At 51.3% G+C, this 24,874-nt stretch overlaps 7 protein-coding genes across 11 annotated transcripts; 1 reads left to right on the top strand and 6 right to left on the bottom strand.

Moving 5' to 3' along the window:
• Positions 1–62: 62 nt before the first annotated feature.
• On the bottom strand, positions 63–1,565 carry PV06_04414 (uncharacterized protein; the record flags this gene model as incomplete). The annotated part of the gene is made up of 1 exon (XM_016405310.1): positions 63–1,565. The coding sequence occupies one exon, from the start codon at positions 1,563–1,565 to the stop codon at positions 63–65; it is 1,503 nt and encodes a 500-aa protein (XP_016263516.1).
• A 225-nt stretch (positions 1,566–1,790) lies between these two features.
• PV06_04413 (uncharacterized protein) lies at positions 1,791–3,858 on the bottom strand. Its single transcript, XM_016405309.1, has 2 exons — positions 2,751–3,858; positions 1,791–2,698 (listed from the first exon to the last, which is right to left on the bottom strand). The coding sequence occupies exons 1-2, from the start codon at positions 3,384–3,386 to the stop codon at positions 1,820–1,822; spliced, it is 1,515 nt and encodes a 504-aa protein (XP_016263515.1). The 5' UTR covers positions 3,387–3,858; the 3' UTR covers positions 1,791–1,819.
• On the bottom strand, positions 3,839–6,532 carry PV06_04412. 5 transcript variants are annotated; one of them, XM_016405304.1, is made up of 4 exons: positions 6,217–6,532; positions 6,138–6,169; positions 6,005–6,072; positions 3,839–5,946 (listed from the first exon to the last, which is right to left on the bottom strand). In XM_016405304.1, exons 1-4 carry the CDS (start codon positions 6,411–6,413, stop codon positions 4,642–4,644), a joined length of 1,602 nt encoding a protein of 533 aa, XP_016263510.1. In that variant the 5' UTR covers positions 6,414–6,532; the 3' UTR covers positions 3,839–4,641. The 5 variants fall into 5 exon arrangements, with proteins under 5 accessions (XP_016263510.1, XP_016263513.1, XP_016263514.1 ...); XM_016405307.1 differs by having other exon boundaries at positions 6,005–6,169; XM_016405308.1 differs by having other exon boundaries at positions 3,839–6,072.
• A 43-nt stretch (positions 6,533–6,575) lies between these two features.
• Positions 6,576–7,558, bottom strand: PV06_04411 (uncharacterized protein). The gene has a single exon (XM_016405303.1). The coding sequence runs from the start codon at positions 7,277–7,279 to the stop codon at positions 6,671–6,673; it is 609 nt and encodes a 202-aa protein (XP_016263509.1). The 5' UTR covers positions 7,280–7,558; the 3' UTR covers positions 6,576–6,670.
• Positions 7,559–13,053: 5,495 nt separating this feature from the next.
• PV06_04410 (uncharacterized protein) lies at positions 13,054–14,852 on the bottom strand (the record flags this gene model as incomplete). Its single annotated transcript, XM_016405302.1, has 6 exons — positions 13,054–13,200; positions 13,272–13,504; positions 13,566–13,999; positions 14,048–14,546; positions 14,599–14,709; positions 14,768–14,852. 6 exons carry the CDS (start codon positions 14,850–14,852, stop codon positions 13,054–13,056), a joined length of 1,509 nt encoding a protein of 502 aa, XP_016263508.1.
• A 531-nt stretch (positions 14,853–15,383) lies between these two features.
• PV06_04409 (uncharacterized protein) lies at positions 15,384–17,460 on the bottom strand (the record flags this gene model as incomplete). The annotated part of the gene is made up of 2 exons (XM_016405301.1): positions 15,384–17,256; positions 17,405–17,460. 2 exons carry the CDS (start codon positions 17,458–17,460, stop codon positions 15,384–15,386), a joined length of 1,929 nt encoding a protein of 642 aa, XP_016263507.1.
• Positions 17,461–22,354: 4,894 nt separating this feature from the next.
• On the top strand, positions 22,355–24,837 carry PV06_04408 (uncharacterized protein; the record flags this gene model as incomplete). The annotated part of the gene is made up of 2 exons (XM_016405300.1): positions 22,355–22,459; positions 22,577–24,837. The coding sequence occupies 2 exons, from the start codon at positions 22,355–22,357 to the stop codon at positions 24,824–24,826; spliced, it is 2,355 nt and encodes a 784-aa protein (XP_016263506.1). The 3' UTR covers positions 24,827–24,837.
• Between the last annotated feature and the right edge of the window lie 37 nt (positions 24,838–24,874).

Raw genomic sequence — 24,874 nt, 5'->3', positions numbered from 1 at the left:
AGCAAATCAAAGTCTATGGCCCAGAGACCTTGACTGTGCTGATTGAATCATGGGTTCATCGACTATATCTGTACTGTCGGACTTCTCAAGAACCCTGAGCTGAATATACTTAAACTTCCCCAAGACATTGTTTTGCAACGATCTTGAGCTCTCCAGATTGAAGTGATGGTGTCTTGCATGTCCTTTTGAAACTGGGCCGAGTAGCCGACCAAAACCCGCACTTTTTGAAGCCATTGGCGACGTTGCCTGGCTTCAACCTCGAGACAGGCCACGAGAAAGGCCAGTTCGACGTGCTTGACAGCTTTTCTCGTGCAAAGATGTATCATATCTAGGTTTGTGAGAATGGCCTTGGAAAGGACCCGCGCTGGTTCGTCATTGGTGCCATATGGATGTCGCAAACGATGAAGGATAAGCAGCGCAGCCTGTTGCCAGACTTGAGCCTGGCACAGCATGTGGGAAACCTCGATGGCATTGAATAGGCGGTGCAGGTCCTGTGACGTTGCTGGACGCCACTGTTGAACCTTGTCTTCGAGCTCATGCCACGTTTGAAAAATTCCTTGAGCGTCATCAGCGTCGACACAGAGCAGTGCCGCGCTGATTTCGCAAATGTCTTGCAGAAGGGGGATCAGGGACACGCAAATGCCCAAATAACGATCAACGTGCTGGTCAGTAGATGTTTGCGGCACGCAAAACCGTAGCGTTGGGATCTTGGACTGCAATACAGATCCGCTAATGTCCCACAAAGTCATACATGTCAAGAGACCCAAGGGATCCGATGCTCCCGATAGGTGTACATCGTAAAACGGCTTCATGAGTACCAGGGTCTGGCAGCAGATGGTATGAACATCCTTCACACGATGTTTCAGTGCAAAATTTATCAGAGATACGCCCAGCATAAGACAATCTGACATTGTTTCAAAGTCGGTGACTTTGAGGGAGCCCAGCGATGCCAGGGCGGACGAGGCGTGACGAAACGAAGCGTCGACCAGATCAGGCTCGAGGCAACCTTCCTCTGTGCCTGTCCATGACAAAGCGCCAGCGAGGAACCCGTCCTGGAGCACAGTCTTGGAGAGAAAGAGACGCGGGATGAGGTATTGGCGCATGCTCTCGCAGAAACTCGGGCCCAGGATAAAGTTTTCGAGCAGACAGTCAGAGAAGAGGATTTGCCGAATCTGCTCGGTCTCAGCTGTCGACATCTTGATATTATACTTCATCAAGCCGTTTCCGGGGCGAGAGGTGATTGATGCTTCGCCACCGGAGCTCTCTTCTGGGCAGGTGTAACCCGTATCCTTCGAGTCCAGGGAGGGAGGCTGGTAGTGTCGGCCCGGGACTCGAATCCTGTCTCGATGTAACCCGTCCTGCCTGAAGTCATTCCCCCCAACGGGAGAGTCGTCAGGTGATGAAAAAGGCCTCCGGCCGCGTTTTCTCGTAGGGCGGTTCTTCTGGCAAATGTGGTTGAGACGAAAGCAGCGATCGCATTTGGGATAGCCATGAACCCATCGGCAGCGTTCCTTGATGTTGTGGCAGCGATCGCATGCCCGCTGCTGCGGAGGGCAGCCGTCCATAGCGTTTCGATGATTATGGAACGGTCAGGAGTCGAATCGTTTACTTGGCTGCGAGTTAGCGGACGACCGATGGTTATCAGCGTTTCTGGGGAACGGGGGTTGCACACGACTCGGCAGTTCACGCAACGTATTAGATCAGTTTCCAAGGTTCGGAGAAATATCTTCCCGGTGAGGGGCATACCGGATCTGGCAATTTTGATATCGAAACTATTAACACTTCAAAGTCGCTACGTGTGTTCCCTGGAATTGCTATATCACTTCTCGATCACGTTGAGAAGTCTATCTACAGCGTTGTCTACCGTCAAGCTTTTGAGTCTCTCCGCACTCAAGAGATAACAACCCGGAAGCTCAGGAGTCTCTTCCTCCAACACCATCCTCGCCACGGCCTCGCCACACAACCAGCCTTTGTCCATCCCGTGGCCATTATACCCAGCAGAGATCCATTCTCCGTCTCCTGAACGCTCCGTCAACGAGGAGAGGAGCTTCCCAACTATTGGTAGGCCATCGGCAGTGAAGGCCATGATGCCGGACCACACCTTTAATGGTTCCGGGGAGCCATCGTCGTCAAATATCCTAGGAAGGATGGTGCTGAGGTTTCTGGCAGCTAATTCCCCAACGCAGGAATCATCGCTGGTCAGGAGCTGGCTGAGTGGTTGAACGTCTCCGCCGATCCAAACTTCTCCCGTCACTGCATTCTGCTGTGCATAATACAGACTCGCATCCATTATACCAGTTCGGGGGTCGAGATTTCGTTGTCCGCCATGGGCCCACGAAACTTGATCCCCAAGACGAGGAAACGACGCACTCGGTTTCTGAACAGACATTGTCCCGCGCAACGGATACAAGCTGCCTCTGAGCTTTGGAATCAGGTGACCGGCGTATCCATTGGTACAATGTATGACTTTCCGAGACCTGATCTGGCCGCGCGGTGTCTCGATAATGTATAATGAATCTCCATCCGAGATTGGGACACCAGACTCTATGGAAAGTGCTGGAGTATTGGTCTCAAGTGTAAATCGACCTTGATACCTGTTCAGAAGATCTTTGTAGACGGCGGTGAGCATTCGATAAGGCCACAGAGCCGCCGCTCCATGCTGCTCCGCGCCACCAACAACATCCCGGTAGCGGTATTTCTTCACAAGTCAGCCACGTCGTCTAATCCGTCGAAACATGTGAATCTCAAACCTCAATCGCTTCTTCTGCGGAAATAATGTTGTGATTTAGAACCCCAGTAGAAGGTGCTATTTTCTGAAGGAGCTCGATTGCCCTCTTACTGCTCTCAAAGGTTTCTTGGTCATGGAAGCCCATCGTGCTGACAACGTGCCGAAACTCAGAGGCTTCGTGGTCAGCTTTGTCCAAACCGTCGACGATCTCCTTGAGACGAATGATGGCAGCCTCGCTGAATCGTGCAACCTTGGCAGCCTCTTCTGGCCCGAAGTCCGCAACGAGACCTGGGACGAGCTCGGCGGCGTTGGAGACGAGATGACCGCCGTTGCGGCCTGTTGCTCCGCTAACAGCATTGCGTGCTTCAAGGACTGTAATGCGGAGCCGTGCAGCTGCTGGGTGGTTCAACAGAGTATGTGCGACGCCGCATCCCGTCAACCCGGAACCGATAATGACAATGTCAACTGCATCTGGGAGATGCTGAGATTGGATCTGAGCAATCGGACCCGGTGGCTCTTGCCAGGCTGATGTTGATGGCTGTTTGCTTGGGAGACCTGGCGGTGCAGTGATCTGGCGCTTCACAAACTCTGCCTCAGAGTTAGTGGTCTTGACGTCCACAACTGCAGGATCACAAGGTCTTTTACCAGAGGATGACATTGGAACGAGAACGAAGAAGTAAGCGTGGCTCTTCTCATGAAATGGACAGACAGATCAACAAGAAACATTTCAACTGCGAGTTTTCTGCTGCGTTCTCAAGTATTAAAGTGCCATATGAATTGGCAGACAAGGATACAGTAACCAATGAGTCGATTCTCGCGCGACTAACCTGGCCGACTAACGGGCGTCCTCGTCCAGTCTGTAGACTTGCTTTTCCCGCCGGCTGACCCACCGACCGGCTCATCAACAACACTGATTCTGGTAAGCCATGGGGCTACGAAGCTGAACATGCCGGCTGGACCTAGATTTGAATTTTCTTGCTCTCTGGATAACATCAAATGCCAACAGAGGTGGAATAGTGAAGGCTGTCTTGTCTCACCACATACTCACTTGATTTGACCCTAGTCCACGGTAGTGATGTGGGAGCCGGCCCCGGCAATGGTATGGGCCCCCATTTCATTACAAATTCGCCGGCTTATCGTCCGCGCTAGTACCTTTATGTCAGACTCAACAGGTTCGTACTTAAAGGTCCACTTGTTCAGCCTTGCGCGATCTATAGTCGACGAAGTACATGTCCTGACTGTAACTAGGAGCTCTTTCACCTATCACCATGGACCTGATGCAACATTACGTCAAAGAAGACGAGGTCATTGGTATCGACGACCTGCATCGGTGGCATCCCAGCTCAGAGGTCGTTGCGTTTCCCTTGGGAAGCGAAAGCGCTGCTCAAGGCATGCATGCTTCTCCAAGATCAGACCTCTCCTAACCGTGACAGCATCCGATTTCAAGCCGTCCGTGGCAGGGGAAGTCTCTTATTGGGTTGGTAGATTTAGTGTTAGTCTGCTTACGCGGACGGTATAGATATTCCCTTCGAGCGTGACTCTTCATCCTTGAGAATGCGAAGGTCTTATGAGATGGAGACGTTTTGGAAACTGACTGGAGCCTGGATCCGTCTGTTTCCGCTCCTGGAATGCGTCGCCGTAGGCAAGATCAGGTTTGTTTCGTGGTTCCGATCAAGATCAAGATTGGGGTGAACTTAAGCTCGTTAGTGCCTGGTGTATGAGGGTCGAGGATTCTGAGATAAATACTGTACGATACGAGACTATACTTTTCTAGGGCTCGGGAATCGGCATAATTTAACAAGTCGTCTTATAGCACTTCTATTTTAGGTCCAGGTGAACAGTCGAGTCCCTCTCTGCCGCTATCGTTGACTTCTCGAGGGCATCAGACACGAATAGGTGCCTAAGATAGGTATCTACGCAGCCACCATGGGCTCTTCCGCAACATAATGAAGGTACGCACCCAACAGCTTCGTACCTTCAATGTAATTCCTCCGGTCGAGTTTCTCGTTGATGCTGTGCGCCGCGTCCGTGCTGCTTCCCATGGGCAACAAGAGCACATTCTTGCCGGTCGCCTCCTCGAACGTGAGGGTGACCGGGATACTGCCACCTTCGCGGGTCATGTCTGGCTTGACACCGTAGACCTCCTTGACGGCCTTGCTCGCGGCCGAAAAGTTCCAGTGCTTCGGACTGGCCACCCACCACTTCCCGTCGTGCTGGCAGTAGACGTCGAGCTTGTTCTTGGACCCGAGCTTGGCAAACTCGTCCTTGACGTATTTGTACACCGCCTCGTTGACCTGCGGTGACTCCATGTCCGGCACGGTACGGATGGAGAACTTGCCGATGACCTTGGCCGGGATGACGGTCTTTGCGCCTGGGGCCGAGAAGGCACCCTCGACACCGTGGATCGACAGTGACGGGAACCGCCATCTCGCCATCAACGTGCGCTCCTTGTCGTCAAAGATTCCCGTCGTGCTGCCAAGACTCTCGTATAGGTTGTCCATGGTGTAGGCGATGGGGCCGTAGAGGGCCTTTTCATCCTCCGTGACAGGCGCAACCATCTCGTTGATACCAGGGATGAGGATCTTCCCGTTGACGTCGACCAGTTTGCCCAGGACGGCCATGAGGTCGGTCATGGGCTCGTGTGCCGTGCCGCCGAACACGCCAGAGTGCAAGTCCTGGCCTGGGCCGGAGATCTCGACCGAGTAGTAGTTGCATCCTCTGAGACCGTACGTGAGGCAAGGCTTCTCGGTACCGAGCCAGTAATTGTCGCTTATGCAAACTGCGTCGGCGTCTTTGAAGAACTGTTTGGCCTCGGCTTTGATAAAGTCGTCGAGACCCTCGGAGCCGTATTCTTCCATACCCTCGAAGCAGCAGAGCAGGTTGACGGGGAAGTCCACGCCGGCCTTCTGGTGTGCCTCAATGGCGTTGATCCAACCCAGCACAGGGCCCTTGTCGTCAGTGCTTCCACGGCCGTACATGCGGCCCTTGTCATCAATGGTCAGCTTGAAGGGTTCCGTCGCCCAGCCATCCTCCAGGAGCGCAGGTTGGACGTCGTAGTGCCCGTAAACGAGAATTGTTCGTTTCGACTTGTCGTTGCCGTAGCGCGCAATGATGACGGGAGGGAGGTCGAGGTGTTCCTTGCCCGGCTGTTTGCCCAAGGGTCGTTGTTGCACTTCTGCGCCGAGTGTCTCAAGCTCGTTGGCGAGGAACTGGCCCATCTATTGTTTTCTTCAGTCATGTCCGACCAAGTCATGGCTGGATACAATATGCCCGTACCCGTACGACTTCCTTTCTCTTCTCTTCATCTGCAGACACGGAAGGGATGGCGACGGCTTTGCGCAGACCTGTTGCAAATCTCTGTCATTACCCCGCCACTGATGGTGTTGAAGCGGACGGCTTCTTTGCTTACGCTCAATGAATGAGTCGGCCAGTTCATCGACCCTAAAGGAATCAGTGGTTGTGCATGTACATGGGAGTTCTTATCGCACTTCTTGAAGTAGGGTTCCAATTGAGGCGCCATCTTGTGGTCTGTGATATGGCCGTAGTAGGTCCGGACTGGTGTAAAGGTCAATGGATGCAGGGGAGCAAGATTGGATTTGCTCTGGATGTGAGAGGAAGGAAAAGTGCTTGACAAGGTACGCAGACTCTTGAAAGAGAATGGAGAAGCACGAGATTTGAGGAACATGTATGTGTTTATCAGGAAGGTTACTTGCGGGTAGTTCGGCCCTATGTGAGAGTTGTTGTAGTGGAAGGTCGCAGATGCGGCAGAAATCCGCGCGAGTCTTTCGGGGTGATGAATTGTTGATGGAAATGGCTACGAATTGCTCACACGACTTTAGTGTACCAGCAGAACTTGATTATAGATGGTTTTCCGAGACAATCAACAGTATCTTTACATTTTTGAAAGCTAAGACTTCGCTCATATTCTACAAAAGTTGGGTCTTATTCGTCCCTATACCACTTCTCTTTGCGTAGTTCTCGATCCTCGCGTGCCTCCCGTCTCTTCTTCCCCCATCTCGACTTGACAATCTTTGTCACTGTTTTCTGCAGTTCTTGTTTTCCTGGTGCCAGTCCTTCTGTGGCATACATGGCAAAGATTGGAGAACAGTCGAACTTTTTGGATAATTTGTTGACGCTCCATTCTGACGGGGCTGTCCTGCGTAGAGCCCTCATCTCTTCCACATCCTTCGCTGTCAGATGGTATCTCTTTTCTTGCTGTCCTTTAACAACAGGTATCCGTTCGCTTAGCAACAACTGTGCCTCTCGTGTTTCCCGATCGGGTATGATTTTTCTTCGATCATTGTCGGGGAGAAAAATGTTAGGCGTGTGGTAGATATTGGGCATGCTCGGAGGAGGATTGAAAATGATGTGGTCATGCTGCTCGGTCTTGGAAGGCAAGAACGAAGCATCTGGCTTGACATTGAGCTTCGATCTTGCCCGGCGGTAGGATGATTGGTGTCGCCGAGTCGAAGGTTGCAGTATTTGGGCGCAAAGCTTGTAGAACCGGCCCGACGCCGTCAAGGGCGACGAGAATACAGTGGTTGACTGCATGGCGATCGGAGAGAGTGCAAACTGTGACGAAGATATTCTTCTGGACAATTCCCAATGCGATTGAAAGGCAGCCTGAGCGCAATTTTGTCTAGGTTGTATGTTGCGGCTTTTTTTTAACAAGAGTAGACTACCGAGCTTCAGATACCATGTTCTCCACGGTGAGCCGAACCGAAGCTTGGAGTACCAGGTATGAAAGCGTCTGGTGCCACCAGACGAAAGGAAAAGGAAGAAATAGAGACTAGAAAACAAATTAAGTAGGAGATTGATGCTACTATCGAGTTACTCTCGAGATGCAGGGCCTGAGAAGCCGAACGCCGCCGCTGGCACTTTGGCTTGGCGACAAAACTGCGTACTCATTGAGCATCGCTGCTTTTACATCGTAACTAGGGCTAACCAATTCTTTACTAAACACTACTCTACTATTGATATCGATTCAGGGATCGCAGCCCACAAGCAACGATCAAAATACTTCGTAACGAACTCGAAATCTAATGCGCAGCTCCTGGGTCCTTTCTAAATGAGAATCGACTACTTTTACCAAAAGAAGAAAGTCCAAATACCTTCGAGGCAGCACATGAAATTCCAACGAATTCAAAGCTTCGGTTGAACCAGGGAATCCTCTATCCGCTTCACCTGGTGGGCGGGCTCGTCACCAATCTCATCCATCTTCTCTTCCAAGAGCCTGGTCATCCGGGCCACGACCTCCCTATACGTAGGGTCGTTATAGAGGTTGAACAGCTCCAGCGGATCCTCCTGACAGTCAAAGAGCTCCCACTCTTTGTAATCCTCACCTCCTGGCCTTGCGCCTTCCACACCTAAGTCCTCACAATACCAATATATCAACTTGAACCGTTGGTCCCGGACCCCATAGTGCGCATAAGCCTCGTGAATGATATCATTGTGCATCCAATATCGATGATATGCCACCTGCCGCCAATCGTCAATCGTCTCGCCTTTCAACAGCCCCCTGAAACTACGGCCCTGCATGTAGCTCGGCGTTCGAGCTCGTGCCCAATCTAGGAACAAGGCGGCAAAATCAACGTTGTTCACGAGGTCGTTGTTGATGGTTCCTGGTTTGATTTCTCGGGGATATCGGCACATAAATGGCATCTGGAAGCTCTCCTCGTACATGAATCGTTTGTCGAACCAGCCATGTTCGCCCAGAAAGAACCCTTGATCCGAGGTATAGATGACCACGGTATCCTCAGCTTGACCGGTCTGGTCCAGCCAATCCAACATCCTTCCGACGTTGTCGTCCACACTCTGGATGGTGCGGAGGTACCGCTGCATGTATCGTTGGAACTTGAACTCACCCAATTCTTTCTCGGTAGAGAAGGTAAAGACAGTTCCGTCATCCGCGTCGATGAGTCGGAGCCCCTGTGGGTTGTTTGGGATCTTACGAGCTCCATCCCACATCATCTCACCCAGCTTGCGTCTCCCGCCATCAGTTTGCACAAGGCCAAGATCCTTATAGGTGAGATCATCTGCCACACGCATTTTTGCAATCTTGGCGGCCCTCGCCCGGTTCTTATAGTCGTCTGAGAAGGTCTCGGGCACCTTGATCTTGCCAGAGTAAAGGCCCTTGTGCTTATCATCACATTCCCAGCTGCGGTGCGGCGCTTTATGGTGACACATTAGAAACCAAGGTTTGTCGGAAGGTCTCTCTTTGAGCCATTTTAAAGACTTGTCGGTAATGATGTCCGTAGCATAGCCTTCTGTGACCCTCTCATGTCCGTCCATGTCGATGAAGGTCGGGTCCCAATAGTTGCCTTGACCGGGCAGCACACTCCAGTGATCAAATCCACTGGGTTCACAGTCCTTTCCTTCACCTAGATGCCATTTGCCAATCATTGCCGTGTCGTACCCTGCTGTCCGGAGATGTTTCGCTACATTTGGTAGATTTTTGTTGATTTTGCTGTCGAGTGTCACCACTCCGTTGACATGATTGTATGTGCCTGTCAGAATTGCTGCTCGAGACGGGGTACATATCGAGTTGGTCACATAGCAATGGTTGAGCAAGGCTCCCTCCTTAGCAAGGCGGTCGAGATTGGGCGTGTTGTTGATGCCGGCTCCGTATGCTGAGATGGCTTTGGATGCATGGTCATCCGCCATTATGAAAAGAATGTTTGGCCGCTTTGTGTTTGCCATGGCTGTAACATGTACCTAGATGTTTGGGTTTGTGTACTGTACACGCCTTGATCTCTTCACGATGAAAAAGGGAGACGTTGGTGAAGGGAATTCAACGTCACACAGGATCAAGGTCAAGGAAAAAGATCTTGAATAATGTGTCCTAATCAGCCTTGGTCTCTTGAGGTCTCTCAATGGGACCCTCTGTTCACAAAATCCCAAACCGAACTCGTGTGCTCGTTGAGATTAGATGTTACCAAATGCTTCGGCCAGACACGGAACTGCCACTTCATGCGCTACGGATGTCGGTCGAAGATACTCAAGTGGATACAATTCCCAAACAGGCAATGCATCGGATGTCGGTCGACGGCTTCATTCACCACGTGAACCTCCGCAACTACCACTTACCGTATGTCCCCGCAGAACGGAGTGAACATGGGGCTCCAAGTCTCATCATACCAGCCGGGCGGTGGACTTTGACCTGTTGGCACCGCGCGATGCGAGGATAACTTACCTAGCGAAGGCGATGGTGCCGTCGCCATTCGAGGCGAATTACCAAAAGATCGTCGCCTCGGAATGGAAAAAAATTCAAACTCTCTCCAAACCACGGCAAAGATGGGCTGACCTCGGTAGTGATGGCATTCGTTAGCCTCTGATGTTGTTCGCAAGCTATAAAAATGGTGTCGAGAGTTGAACCTGGCGAGTAAACGTTTCTCAGAGACCTTCTGAAGGATCACGCGTGCAGAAATCAGCGAAAATGGTCGGTCTTTTGTTCTCTGGCCTTGCTCTATTTATCTCGACAGCAGCTTCATCCGCCGTGTTGGTACGACGCGACAACAACAGCACAGCATGGCAGGACAAGTCTCTTCCTGCAGCTGTCCGGGCGGATAGTTTGTTGCCTCAACTCAGTTGGGAAGAGAAGATCGCCCAGATGGGTGGGATAAGACAACTGCTTGGCCCAAACGTTACCTTTAATCAGACAACATGGGACAACCTGTATCCATTGCAACACGGCATCTTGAGTGAGTTCTACATTCTCGATGATCTCTCTTCTCCTGACTGACCACACCTATCAGGTTACGGTTCTCAGCTCAACCAGGCCCAAGACGTACTGCCGTACGCCAACAGGGTTCGGGAGCAGCAATTGAATGACTCTCAAGTGCCGTGGATCACCGTCACGGATTCCGTTAACTCGATCTATGTGCCCGGTGGAACAGTGTTCCCGGCCACATTGTCCTTGTCGACGACGTGGGATTTGGATCTGTACGGAGAAGTCGTGGCGGCCATTCGAGAGGAGAACGTGGCTTTGGGAACGCATTGGGTCCTCAGCCCAGAATTGGACGTGGCCAAGGATCCCAGGTATGGCCGTGTCGGAGAGATGTCAGTATTTCCCCTAAAACCCCCCTCTCTCTTTGCTCTTTATTAAGACCCCCGGTACTAAATTTCTTGTGATGGTGACGACAGGTATGGAGAAGACGTTTACCTGATTGGAGAGTTTGCCGCTCAATATGTTCGGACGATGCAAGAACGAGACGAGAATGGATATATTAAAGTGGGCACGACGATCAAGCACTTCATGTACGGCCAAGGTGTGGGAGGTGTCAACACGGCGAGCATGAACGGCGGTGTGAATCACCTCTACAACGACCTCGCCATCCCTTACATCCGGGTCATCAAGGAAAACCCCACGGCCCTCATGGTCTCTTACTCGAGCGTCGACCGGGTCCCCATGTCGATGAACACGAAACTGATCCAGGGAATGCTTCGGTCGGAACTGGGCTTCCAGGGTCTGATCATGTCAGACGCCATGGGGATTCTGCACTTGGACACTCAGAGCTTGGTGGCTTCTTCCCTCGAAGACGCCGCCCTCCGAGCCCTCCGAGCAGGCTTGCAGCTAGAGTTGGCCCCAGGGCAGCCCGCCTGCTTCCCCTCCCTGGTCAACAGCTCTGACGATGCAGAAGTCATCCGACTTGTCGACGAGGCCGTCCGGCAGAACCTGATCGTCAAATTCGAGACGGGCACGTTCGATCTCCCCCTGCCTACCCTGGAAACCCTCAACCAGACCCTCCGTGCCGCCGAGCACTTGGACGTCAACCGTCGGGCGTCGCGCGAGGCCATCGTCCTGCTGAGCAACAACGACGGATTCCTCCCCCAATCCAATCTCTCCAAGGTGGCACTCGTCGGTCCGTTTGGAGACCTTCTCGACCCGGGATCCTACGCCCCATCCACCAGCTCGAACCCCTTGCACGGCCGGACCCTGAAGCAAAGTCTGGAAGCGGCCTTGGGCAGCGAAAACGTCGAGTACGTCGCAGGCGTCGAGATCTACTCGACGACTACCGGCCCGAACGACACCTCGGGCATCCAAGCCGCCGTCGCCGCTGCAAAAAGGGCCGGCATCGCCATCGCGTCCCTCGGTTCGCTGTCGGTCTACTCCCAAGACTCCAACGTCGGCCAACGCACCGACGGAGAATTCTACTCTCACGCCGACCTCGGGTTTCCCGGAGACCAGCAGGCCTTGCTGGATGCCGTCCTGGACGCCGGCGTGCCGACGGTTCTGGTGCTCAACGGCGGCCAGGCGTTTGTCCTCGACAACTCGACCGTCACTCGCACAAAGGCAATCCTCCACGAGTTCCTCGCGGGAGAATTCACCGCCGACAGTCTCGTCGAGATCCTAACGGGGAAAGTCAACCCCAGTGGCAAAATGACCATCACCATGCCTCAGGCCAACGGGGCGTTTCCAATCTACTACGACTACCTCCCGTCCGACCACGAGGGTGGTTCGGGTTCTTATCCTTCAGGATCTGGAGGTTGTGGGCAAGGTGACTGGACATTTCCGTGTCTGGAAAGAAACGGTGCCCCCATGGCTTTTGGGTACGGTTTGAGTTACACGACTTTTGACATTTCTTCGCCTCAGATTACAAAGGCTACGAACGCCACGAACACCACAACTAGCAGTGGTGATGGCGACGGTACTGGTGTCATTACGATATCTTGTACCGTCACCAACGCTGGTTCCGTGGCCGGTAAGGAGGTGGTCCAAGCTTATTACCGACAACAATCCTCCAGCGACATTGAATTGCCCAACAAGAGACTGATTCGTTTCGAAAAAGTCGACTTGCAACCTGGACAGTCACGACAGGTCAACTTCACCGTCGACAAGATGGAACTAGGGTATTACAACGACGCCAAATATCAGGTCGATTCGGGGAACTATACCTTTTGGGTAGGATCGAGTTCGAAATTGGTTGATCTAAAGAACGCAACGATCAGTCTGTGACATGGTACTACATGAGCCTGGATGTAGTCATACTCAGGTAGCTATCCATCCTCCGTACTTTGTATACAATGGCAGGGCTCGTGCAAGAAATCAAAGTGGAAGGGGTCCACGAAATCCACCTCGACGTGGCATTTGCATTTCCCCTAAATAAACATCCCCCAGACGTGGTACGAGCCAAGATTTTACTACAAGGATCTTGTGAAGAACTTGGAACACTGTATCAATACTGTGTTCTATGGGAGACGATTCGGAAGCATCGAACTACCTCCTCCGACCTAGCCGTCTGATAAAGTGACCACTAACTAACAACGTGCAATGTCAGCCTAGCAAAACGATTCCTGTTCTCGTTGCCACGACAGCCTCGGCTTTTCTACGTCTCCTTCGCTTCCACGTGTGTGGTGGAGTTGATGGCCTTTTCTTGGAGCTGGTGTTGCGCAGCTTCTAGATTCTCGGCACGAATCTTGGTCTGCTCCGAACCAAAGACGGTTTCCATTTCCTCGAGAGATTTTCCAGTCGTCTAGATACAGATTCGGTTAGCCCTCTGTACCGTGCAAGTCGGCGGACTTGGTTCTTGGGAATGTTGCTTACCTCTTTGATAACGAACCAAGAATAAACGACCAAGGCAAAGTTGAAAATGGCAAACATCAAGAAGGTCTTCCATCCAAGATTGTCGACGGCGTGTGGAGTGGCCTGAGAAAAGACAAAATTGAACAGCCATTGCGTCGCAGTGCCGATGGCGATACCCATTTCACGGGTACGGTTCGAGAAAATCTCACTCGTGTACAGCCACGAAACTGGACCGAATGACATGTTGTATGCGGCTGAAAGGTATCATGTTAGCTAGCTTGTTCTCTTTTGGCCATGGATCTCATCTACACCCACCTGCTTCAAGATATATCATCGTGATAGCAGCCGCGCCTGCAGCCGACACATGTGTCTGGTTCTTCTTCGGTGGATGCGTCGCGGTGAGACACGCAACAATCAGCATCAAAGCGCCCATAGCAAAGGCACCACCCATCAAAGCCTTTCTCCGACCGATTCGCTCCACCAAGAAAGCGAGGAAGAGCAAACATGACACAACCTTGATGACACCAAAGAATCCGCTAATCAGAAGCTTCGAGTTGCCTGCGCCGACGGTCTGGAATACCTGAGGAGCGTAGTATGCCAGGGAGGTGTTACCGGTGAGCTGCACCCCAATCTGCAGGGTTATCACGGTCAGGACTCGCGAGCGATTGCTTGCAGCCAGCATCTCTCTCCAGGTGAGTCCTTCTCTGGCATGTGTTTCAGCATCGATCCCAGCGAGGATCTCCGTCATTCTAGACATAATCAGCATCAAATTCCGTTCTCGGATAGGACGTACATACTCAGCTTGGACTTCCTCGCTGTCGCCTCCACGAATCCAGATCAGGGACTTCATCGCCTCTTCGCGCCTGCCACGTTTTGCCAGCCACCGGGTACTCTCGGGGAGAATCAACATTCCAAGGCCGAGGAGGCCGCCAGGAACAAGTTGCAGGCCGATAGGAATCTGCCATTGACGGGTTCCAGGGCTCACTTTCGTTGACACGGCGTAATTGACCCAGTAACTCGTCATGACTCCAAGAGTGAAAAAGAATTGGAACATGCTCCCGAGAGGCCCACGAAGATTCTTAGGTGCCATCTCTGCGCTGAACATTGGAATCATAACTGTTGCCATACCAACGCCAATGCCGGAAACGACTCGAGCAGCGTAAAATGCACCAATGTGGTGTGTATTCTGGACTTGTATGATCGCTCCAACGCAGAAGATGGCTGACGCCAAAGCGAGAGACCACCGTCGACCGAAGCGTGCAGTAAAGGGCCAGGTGAAGAAACACGCGAAGAACGCTAGAAAGTTGGTGAGAATGTGGTCAAAGGCACAGAGGGCAATAGTCCATACCACCAGCTTGTAGCAGACTGTTCGAATTCGAGTTGACATTGGTCTTTTCCTTGTTGCTGTAGCGAAAATCGTCTTGGAACGATTGGAGGGTTAGGACGCCACCAATGATACCTGATGCCCATGGTCAATATAGATCCAAAGTACCTGCTGGAGCGTTGTAAGACCTCACCTGTATCATAGGCGAACAAGAATGAACCCGTGCAACAAACAGCCACCAGGAAGTAAGCCTTGATTGTTCCCATTCGAGAAGCCATGGCTTGAGGCACGACTCGCAATCGAGTCAATGTACAACTAGAAAAGCAGGTATCCGACCTGGGGGTAGGATGGTCGAGGGGAAGATTTAAGAGATATTTAAGCGCGGCCGACCAGATACAAGATTATCGACTTATGATCAAAAAGTCTTGCTCTGTTGATGAATTCGCACCTCCCGTTCGACTCCACTATTCGGATCGAGGCCCTCCAAGCGGGCTGATCGTAAAATGCGGAGTGGAAAACCGACATCCGTAGGGCTTCGCATGGTGGGGACCGATACCCGTAGCAGCCACAGCAAGCTGCTGTCAGGCATATATTTTCGGGCGATTTGCGGCTATTGGTACTGATCTCGTGAGCCTTGGGAGCCGACCTCTGTCTAGGAGTGGAAGATGGCTTCATGGACACATTTTGGTACCCGATAAACACCTCAGTGCCGGTTGAAATTTGAAGACTGCTACTTGTATCTGATGTTAGCAGGCTGATGGGCACTTTCATCCGAAAACATTGGTCAACATTTCCTAGCGCTTCGGCAGTTATGGGTATTCCATTGTTTGTGTAGAGAATCTAAACAAATCTCCATGGAAATGAGAATATACCTGTTCGAATTCCAACCTCTGCTGGGGAACATAGGTTGGTACAGGATACGAGGGTGGTGGCGTGTTGTCATTTGGGGAGGGCTGAACTGCCGGGCCAGATGATGAGGCTACGATGGAAGACTCGCCGTCTTCAAATTCTGCTTGTCGTAGTAGACTGTGTATAGCGAGACGTTGTTTTGCCATTGCCACTTGAGAGAGCAACGGGTCTCGGCTTCTCTCGGTAGGAGTTGAGCGGAAAATCAGCTGAGCCCAGTTGTCGGAAGAGGTGCTACACGTCGAAATTAGTCTTTCCAGATCCTTCAAAATAGGACCGACTGGTGCTGAGCGTCTGAAAAATCTTTTCATAGCGGCCAGACATAGTTCTCCTCGGCTGATCGCGTATTCCTTGGAGATGGAAGACATTTCGGACTGGCAACCGGCCAGAAACAAGATCAGCCGACATGCATGGTAGCCGCATATGGCAGAATCATACTCCATTAAAGGCGAATGAGAGCATTGTGAGTTTACTTCAGACAAGATTTCAATGATGGAGAGTGCACTTTTCGCGCAGACCTGAACCGCGGTTTGTGTGGTGGCGAGGTCGAGGTCAGCTAGTACCAGTGCGGGTGCAGCTTCTGGATAGCCTGGAAGAAAGAGCCGATATAGATCGCATCGACATTGATGCCATGACAGTTGCATGACCAGATGTCTCGCCAGCCACGGTGTCGAGATGAATTGGGCCACACTAGCGGCCGCCATGTCTGAGCCAGCGGGCATCTGATCCCGTAGATGTAGCAGCTCACTGTCCAGACTTCGGGTGAGCTTGAGGAGTTGTGGGAAAGGCTGGTCGAACAGAGCTATTGAGCGATTGAATTTCATGGTGTCCCTTCGTAACGATGTTAGTTTGACAAACAGGCTGTATGCTCCTCCCTCCAGATGTAATGGCTGGTCAGACTCTTGAAAACAGTCTTCACGACTCGGGAGCTGTAGATAGATATTCTCAAATGGCAGCAGTTCATATTCAGGAAGACCAATTGAGAAGTACTGTTCAAGCACCTTGAGGGACCACAAAGTACGGCGTCGAACCTCATTGCTGGTAGGATCCAGGTCATGTCTTTCATGGTTTAACCTCATTGCAGTTGCAGACCTAGAGGCAACTCCTGCAAGCATGAAGGCCCGGTGAGAGGAGCCAGTATCGATGCGGTAAGCCACACACAGAACCAACGCTTGAAGGCGTGCCATGCTAGGCTTCTCCAGATGCTGCCAAATGAGCTCTTCGCTTTTGGAAATCCACGCTACACTTCGTCCTTGAGCTTCAGAGTCCGATCTTCGTTGAAGTTCGGTAATGCCACATATCGCGAAGACCAAAGCTTCGTCCAGAGACCCTTCCATCAATCGTTCTTGGGTTATTTCAGGGTGTAAGAAAGAGAACGACGGTAGAGGGTAGAGAAGCGTGAAGAATTCCTCCACCAGATTTCTTGTCAGGGTGTCTGGTCCAACGGCGATAGAAGTTTCAGCATTACTCTCCTTGGGCGTTTCGGAAATGTTTTGTTCGAGATTCACGAAGTCATCATGAGCGCCTGGTGTCTGTAAATCTGTGGTTGACTGCGTAGGAATCGTCTCCATTTCCAGGTTCCGGTGTGGGTTATGAATTTCGAGGTCGAGAGCTCCTGCATTTCCAGTCGCTGCGTAGATGCAGGTCCATTGCTTCTCCACGCAGTGCGAGCACCGGGGGATGCCTTGATCGCATCGACTTTTCTGTTTGCGACATTGCAGGCAGGCATTCCCACCACGTAGTTTCCTGGGTTGAGTTCTTTCCGAGTTCCCGTAGCTGCCTACAGAAGCATCATTGGCAAAGGAACATGGAAAATCGAGTCTTCGACAGGGTTCGCAGGAGGGACTCCTCCCATGACAGCGAACTTTTCGGAGATAGCATTGATCACAGCTTTTCTGTCTTTTCCGGGGAGAACGACTCGTACTCATATTGATTCAACGCTCTGAAATTGAGAGTGGCGTGAATGTCACGTCTGGGCATCTTGAAGTTCCTCCTCTAAAAGTACAGCACCTCCGCACAAGTCACCGTCCACCTTCGTATTTTCACCCCGCACATGAATAGTACTCACTTCACTTTTTTTTCATTTTCCATACAAATTCGTATGGTAAGTGAAAAATGTGAGAAGATCTATGATGTCTAGTCAACGCGAATATACAGACTATAAAAGAGGTACTGTACAAGGACTTCACCTAGGCGGGAAATCTTGGCGTGAAATCGCAGCGATATGCAACATTTCTTGATCCTCCATACAGGACATTATTAATAATCCTAGACTACGCATTAACACTAGGTCTAAGAGACCTTATAGTCTATCTAAGCATGAGAAAAGATATATAGTATATACTACTATAAATAATATAAAGATTTTCTATGCGAAACATAAAGTATATTACGATATTATGGTCTTAAATAACACTATTTATAGACTATTAAAATAGTATAATATAAAGAAGTAGCTAGCCAAAAAGAGACCTTATTTAACTACTAAGAATACTAAGAAATTGTTATAATAGGCTATAGTATTATAATAGGAGTAAACGGGAAAGTACCAGGTGCGTATAGGGCTAGTCTGTAACAGCAACAACAACAAACCTCAAACTCAGAGGTCTTCCTGATCCGTAAAGACCCTTTCTGTAACCTACACTACAATCCTGCAGCGTCCTGTAGACAATGTCGACGTCCTCGTCGACCTCAGAGACTCGTTAGCACTCACCGCTTAGTCGTCCTAGCCACCTGTGTCCGTACAGGCGCACTCGACATTCACGGGGCCACGGGGTGAGCGCGTTACTCGTTCAACATCACACACCTAGGGCTCACAGCCACTAGAGAACAGCGCACTCGTACTCAAGGAAAAGAAGACTCATCTCGTTGCCTAGTTACACACCTCCGTGTGTGTTATGCTTGTTGCTATCTACTCATTCTGATGCCATGACCAAGACACTCGCACCGTCCCACACACACACTTGCCACAGCCAGTCAACGGCCACTAGGAGACACCTCCATCATTTCCCAGTACAATATAGACCCCCCTTTACGTCTATATAAGGAGGTCTTTACCCCCTTATGAGCTAACACTCCTTAAGCTCTCTAAGTTCTTCTTAAGCTATCACTTAGCTAGTCATTCATTAATAAAGGCCTATTACGCTATACTCTTCCCTATTACGAATTCACGATATGACCTGGTCCTTGACACTATTCAATGGGCATAGGCTTCTATTCCTCCTAAAAGAATTAGGAGTGTTATTAAGAGTATAGAGAACAGGGTTAAGACTGTCCTCGAGGTAAAGGGCTGGTACACGCGATATTAGTTACATAACTAGAGAGTTATATTCTCTGAAAAAGCTCTATCAAATGATATCTATTACAACATGAAATCTCATGATATGCCTATATAATTGTAACTCTCATGATGTGGCTAGTAAAAGGGCTTGACCTGGCATGCGGGGACGGTGACTTGTGCGGAGGTGCTGTACCTAATAGGTAACTTGTTAGAACCCATTGGGCTAAAACTCCATACACTCCAGCCGCTGCTAGGGCGGCATCACCGTCTTTCCCCTTCCAAATCTACAGGTTTCTTTCTGTTCTGTCTATTTACAACTTCAAGTAACCGAGTAGTACTAGGTACTCACCCTGTTCAATACTCCAAGTTCCATAGAGCAAAGCCATACTAGCTTCTCTATTATTGACTGCCTGACAGCTTAGGGTGCATATCGAAAACCTTCGACATTCTCCAATGCTGGTCGTTTGCCCTCGTCGGCCAGTTTATTCTGTCTCTTCAAGTACATGCTGAGCCCGAATGTTGAAACCGAGTATGTCAACTGCATGGCAATCGTGGCCCACATGCCTGGTAGGTATTTAGGGGCATCACTCGATTTGAAAATCGTACTCCCGCATATCCCTCCTGCCCCGCCCACGCTGATCATGGTAGCAGCCACAATGCCCTTTTTCCTTACATCTGCCGTGTTGCTCTGGCCGTACGACAGTGTTCCCGGGACATTAGCCTGTGTACCGAAAACAGCGAGGTAAAGGCCGAAGTACCGAACGCCGGGGACCTCTGCGTACAGCACAATCAAGAGGCCCACAATAGCCGTGAGGGACTGGGCACACAGTACAGTCCAGCGTGTTCGGTACTTATCGGACACCCAAGCCATCATGAGGGACATGATGATGGCAAAAACGTACGGCGGCGATGCCAGTACCTGCGACATGGCGTAACTGAAACCCATTCCCTGTCGCAGAATGATCGGCTTGAAGTACGCCAGCGAATAGACCGAGGATGCGCAGACAAAGTATTGCAGAGAGTAAATCATGAGTTTCCAGTCCAGCAGCATCTTCATGCTCTCCTTTAGCGTGGGATGGACATACTCCCTGGCCTTCTTGTCAGTCACCAGTCTGGCGGAGGCTATGTGCTTCTGGCGAGGTGTAAGCCACTTGGCTCTCTCTGGAAATTCCACCAGAAAGAATGGTGCGACGAGACCGGCAACAACGGTGAAGATGCCTTCGATGATGAAAATCCATCGCCACCCTCGGCGGAAATCACCATTGCCGACCCTGATGAGCGAAAGTGCGTATGCGAGGATTGGACCAAAGCCAGATGCCAACAAGGATGCCATGTAAAATAGGGAGACACGCCTTGCAGTCTCATATTGTTGATACCATGAACCGATAATGTACACCGCTCCCGGAAATACTGGTTGGAGATCATTAGCGCCGTTAGAAACAGGGTGAAAGACCATTAGGGATACCCACATCCCGCCTCAAAAACTCCCAACAATGCTCTGCAGACGGTCAATGTCTTCCAAGAATGAACGAATCCAGTGCAGAGAACAATGAGACCCCAAGAGATTATCAGGAAACTGAGCCAAAGCTGAGCTCTGCGGGTTTTCATCAGCATCCGTTTCACAGGGTATGGGTACTTCTCGCACTCACCCAAGTCTTCGGATCACCCAGGTACTGGGCAGCTCGAAAATCACATATCCCACAAAAAACACTAGCAAGGCAATCGAATAACGGGATCCCACGGCGAGGTCAAGGTCTTCGGACAAGCCGGCAATATACGCGGTGCTGATATTGGTCCTGTCAAGCAAGCTGAGGCCGAATACTATACATAGCATGGGGAAGACACGGAAGTCTAGCTTCTTGCTTCATTCCAAGGACAATCAGTTCGACTCCGCAGAAGAGATCTAGAAACTCAGACTTACACTAACGCCCTCTCCTCTTCTGGGGACCAGTCTCGCTCTTCCTCCTGAGGCGTACGCCCTTCATTAGCCTTGGACGAAACCGAGGAAACATCGTCGCCCTTCTCTAAATGCAGAGCTTCAATGGGCTTCTCGGTCGAGTGATCTTTCTGGCTGTCAGACATGTTTGCAGTGGCAATCAAACCAGTCAGTTTTTGGGTAGTTTATCTGAGTTTCCTCAGTATGGCCAGCAGGTAAATGAGCCTGAAGATGGACATGAACTCTCTTAAGTATTCCCTGGGGATCAGGCCATGTCAACGGCATTCCATGGCTGAGACTGATGATTTTGCCTCGGTCACTTGCAATTCATCTTGAATTCCCCCGCTCTCTTGTCGGCTCTCATGACGATGACATGACCTGATGAAGTGCAGCAAGTGGATCGAAGCATCTCTTGTCTGCGGGATGGCTTGTCATAAGAGACTCGTGGAAAGACTTGGCCCCAAGATATACCAAGAACACCGCCATGTTATACGGTGGAGAATTTGGTACAATGACTGGCTAACGAATTTTATACCAAGACTGCGGCCAAATGTTATACTCCAACGAGCGGAATTTGTTCGAAAACCCCCCAGACTGATCTGATCTCAATGGCTCGCTTTTGACTCCAGGTTTTGTTCTTGCACTTGGCAACCTGACTCGGAAACCAGTGACTCTCTATTCACCAGGGACCGAGGATGCGAGTATTCGAGAGCCTCGGGACTGTGAGTTATGATATAACATTACACATTACGAGACAAGATTCCCACTCGAGTATTGCGGGGGCGATCCTCGATCGCTGCGCCTCGTCAAACCCCGAGACTACACCCATCGGCAGATACTTCAGGCTTCGAAGGTCGCTTGCTACGCAACAACAGGACTTACCGTTTGAATGTAGCGACCACTTGATGAGCTTGCCTTTCTCGGCATTTTGAGTGATGGTCTGAATGCGGTACGGACGCCGCAATTTTCCAGGCAAGATTACGGCGTCTATGGCCGTCGAGCTTTCGACCACTATGGAGTGGTTATGTATCAGGTACGTCGCCGCGAATGAGTACCTGAACATTAGGTAGGTATTTCATTCCCACCAAGAGCTATCGCATCGCGCAACTCACTTTGGGGCGCCATCGGCACCTGCCACCTGCTACTTGGTATTGAAGCTTCAAAATTGATGCATACAGCACTCTTAGATTCTAAGAGACGAACCACCCCTGGTATTTAGACCCTTATCGACAGACTCAAATCATAACCTTTGTAGGGTCTTGTGAGTTGGTCGTCGACAACCCCATTACTTGTGGTGGTGGTGTTGGTGTTTGTCTCTATCTCTCTATCGCAGCTTTACCAAATGAGGCAAGAGAGATACGCTGTGCTGGTACGGACTAAGGCCGGGGATTCTGCGCGTATGGAATGGTCATCGTCGTTTGGAGCGATTGATGATTACTTGTACGGTAAGTACTCCGTACAGCAATCCCTCCATGGCGCGCGCAAATCCGTGTCCGCGATATACTATCTCCCAGATAAGTAGGGCAACCAAATGTATATCATGTCCGACTTCGCGGTTCATACAGTAAGTACATGGTCAGTGCAAAGGCGTATAAAATCACTTCCGCAGTAAGACAAACTTCAAAAGAGTTCCATAGATATCACCTCCTCCCGCGAATATGGCGAAAACCATCGACGCGCCACCTACCCAGGATTATCCTCCTGAAATCACAGGCTACGCAGACCCATGGATAGCGTCGCCAGGTGAAATGATATCGATCAAGGTGAGTTGCCCGGTAATAAAGGCACCTATCCACAACATCTACTCAAGCATACACATCATTCTCCCGATATATGGCAACGTGTACAAAGCAAGCATTCACGTTTCTCGTTTCTCATAGGTATCATGTACCGAACCAGAATATACGTACAAGACGGTAAGGGTGATACAAGGAGTCGACATCCCACACTCTCCCAAAAAGGAGGTCGAGGAAATCACCTCAATACCTTCTGGGACTGCAAGAGGCCGGTACCAAGTTGTGAGGATCGGCTCTTATGCCAGGACAGACGAATGGGGCCTAGCATCATCATCATCATGGCAATCGATCTCCAACGGGATCAAAGTGTCATTGTACTTTCAAGCACACCTCCCTCGAGCAGGGCACACCCAAACAATAATCTCCACGCTCGACGTGAACTCCAAGAGTGGATTCGCCGTCGTCGTGACCACCGACGGGGAAATCGCGGTGTGGCTAGGCACCGGGCCGGACGACGCCGCCGCCGTCGAAGTCATCCAGACAAACTTCAAGCCCGTCACAAAACGATGGGTAACCCTCGAGTTGACCTTGAAAGACACGAATGTTTCGGTCTCATTACTGCCGATTCCGTACTTGGCTGAAAAGGCGGGTCCGGCAGTACATGTCGAACACAAACTCTCGGCCGGCGTCAGATTGATGCCTTCTTCTTCTACGGAGAAGAACAGCAACATTCTTCTCCTGGCGGGCAGCTTTGCGGAAAGTCCCACGACGCCTACTTTCCCCCTTGTCACTAACTTCTTCAACGGTCGTATCGACAGCCCGACCATCAAAACTCTCTGTCCCAAATCCGAAATTCTGGTGAAGTACGATTTCGGACGCAACATTTCCGAGGACACCATCATCGACGCGTCCGGCAACGGACACGACGGCGTACTCGTCAACGCCCCCACGAGGGCCGTGGCGGGATTCGACTGGGACGGCAGCGAGGTCGACTGGACAAAAGCCAAGTACGGGTACGGCGCGATCCATTTTCACGAAGACGACCTGGACGACGCGGCTTGGGAGACGGACTTCACCATCACACTCCCCCACGACGCTCGGTCGGGCATCTACGCGGTCGAGACGACGTCGACCAACGGCAAGACCTCGGACATGATTACGTTCATCGTCCGACCGACGAAGCAGACCACAACCAAAACCGGCGCGAAAGTTGCTCTGGTCCTCTCGACCTTCACGTACCTGGCTTACGCCAACGAGAAACTGGCCGACCAGGGCCGTTCCTCGTGCGTCGAGATAGGGCCAAAGTTCGACATCGAGCAGACCGTCCGGACGGAGGATTTCTACCGCATCCACCGACGCCTGGACTGTGGCTTGTCCAACTACGACGTGCACAACGACGACTCCGGGGTGGTGTTTTCGACGGCCAAGAGGCCCATCATGAACCTGCGACCGGGGTACGTCATGTGGGCCTTCAGTCGACCCCGCGAGCTCAGCGCGGACTCGATGATGATAGGTTATCTGGAGCGTGAGAAGATCCCCTACGATGTCCTCACGGATCACGACCTGCACTTGAACGGCGGCGCCGCGATGCTGGCCCCGTACAACACCGTCATGACGGGTTGCCATCCAGAGTACCCCACCATCCAGTCGTATAACGCGTACGAGCATTACGCCCGACGGGGGGGGAACCTGATGTACCTGGGTGGTAACGGGTTTTACTGGGTGTCGGCGGTCGACCCGAAGAGACCTTGGCGCCTGGAGGTGAGGCGGGGTGATCAGGGAGTACGGACCTATACCCTGCCCGGTGGTGAGAGGTTCATGAGCACCAACGGTACGCAGGGAGGACTGTGGCGGACACGGGGGAGGTCTTCCCACGGTCTCTTTGGGATCTCTTTCAACGGAGAAGGTACGGGGCCCGGCGTGCCGTACAAACGGACAGCCGAAGGTCGAGATGAAGCTCTAAAGTGGATGTTTGAGGGTGTTCCCTGTGGCGACGACGGAGAGCTGTTGATAGGAGAGTACGGACTCGGCGGTGGTGCCAGTGGAGACGAGATCGACAGTTTCGACTTGGCTTGTGGGAGTCCAACCAACGCCGTTGTGGTTGCTTCCAGCACGGGACACTCCGACGAGTTTGGCATCGCCCCGGAGTGTACGGGGTTCCCCATCGTCAATACCCTGGGATCACAGACCAAAGAAATCAGGTCGGACATGGTGCATTATGACACTCAGGCCGGAGGGGCGGTGTTTTCGGTGGGAAGTATCAACTGGTTCTGTAGCTTGGGTTGGGATGATTATCAAAACAATGTGGCCAAAGTGACGGGAAATGTCATTAGAGAATTTTTGAAAAGGGGCGGAAAAGAAGAAGAGATGAATCTAAGCCGGGACGGAATCTGAAAACGAGGCATACGGAGTAAGAATCATGAGAGAGATTGGTATGTACAG

This window comes from Exophiala oligosperma (assembly GCF_000835515.1).
Source record: "Exophiala oligosperma strain CBS 72588 unplaced genomic scaffold supercont1.4, whole genome shotgun sequence".
Lineage (NCBI taxonomy): Eukaryota > Fungi > Ascomycota > Eurotiomycetes > Chaetothyriales > Herpotrichiellaceae > Exophiala > Exophiala oligosperma.
The sequence above is the reverse complement of the archived record's forward strand: the minus strand, read 5'-3'. Positions and strand labels throughout refer to the sequence as shown.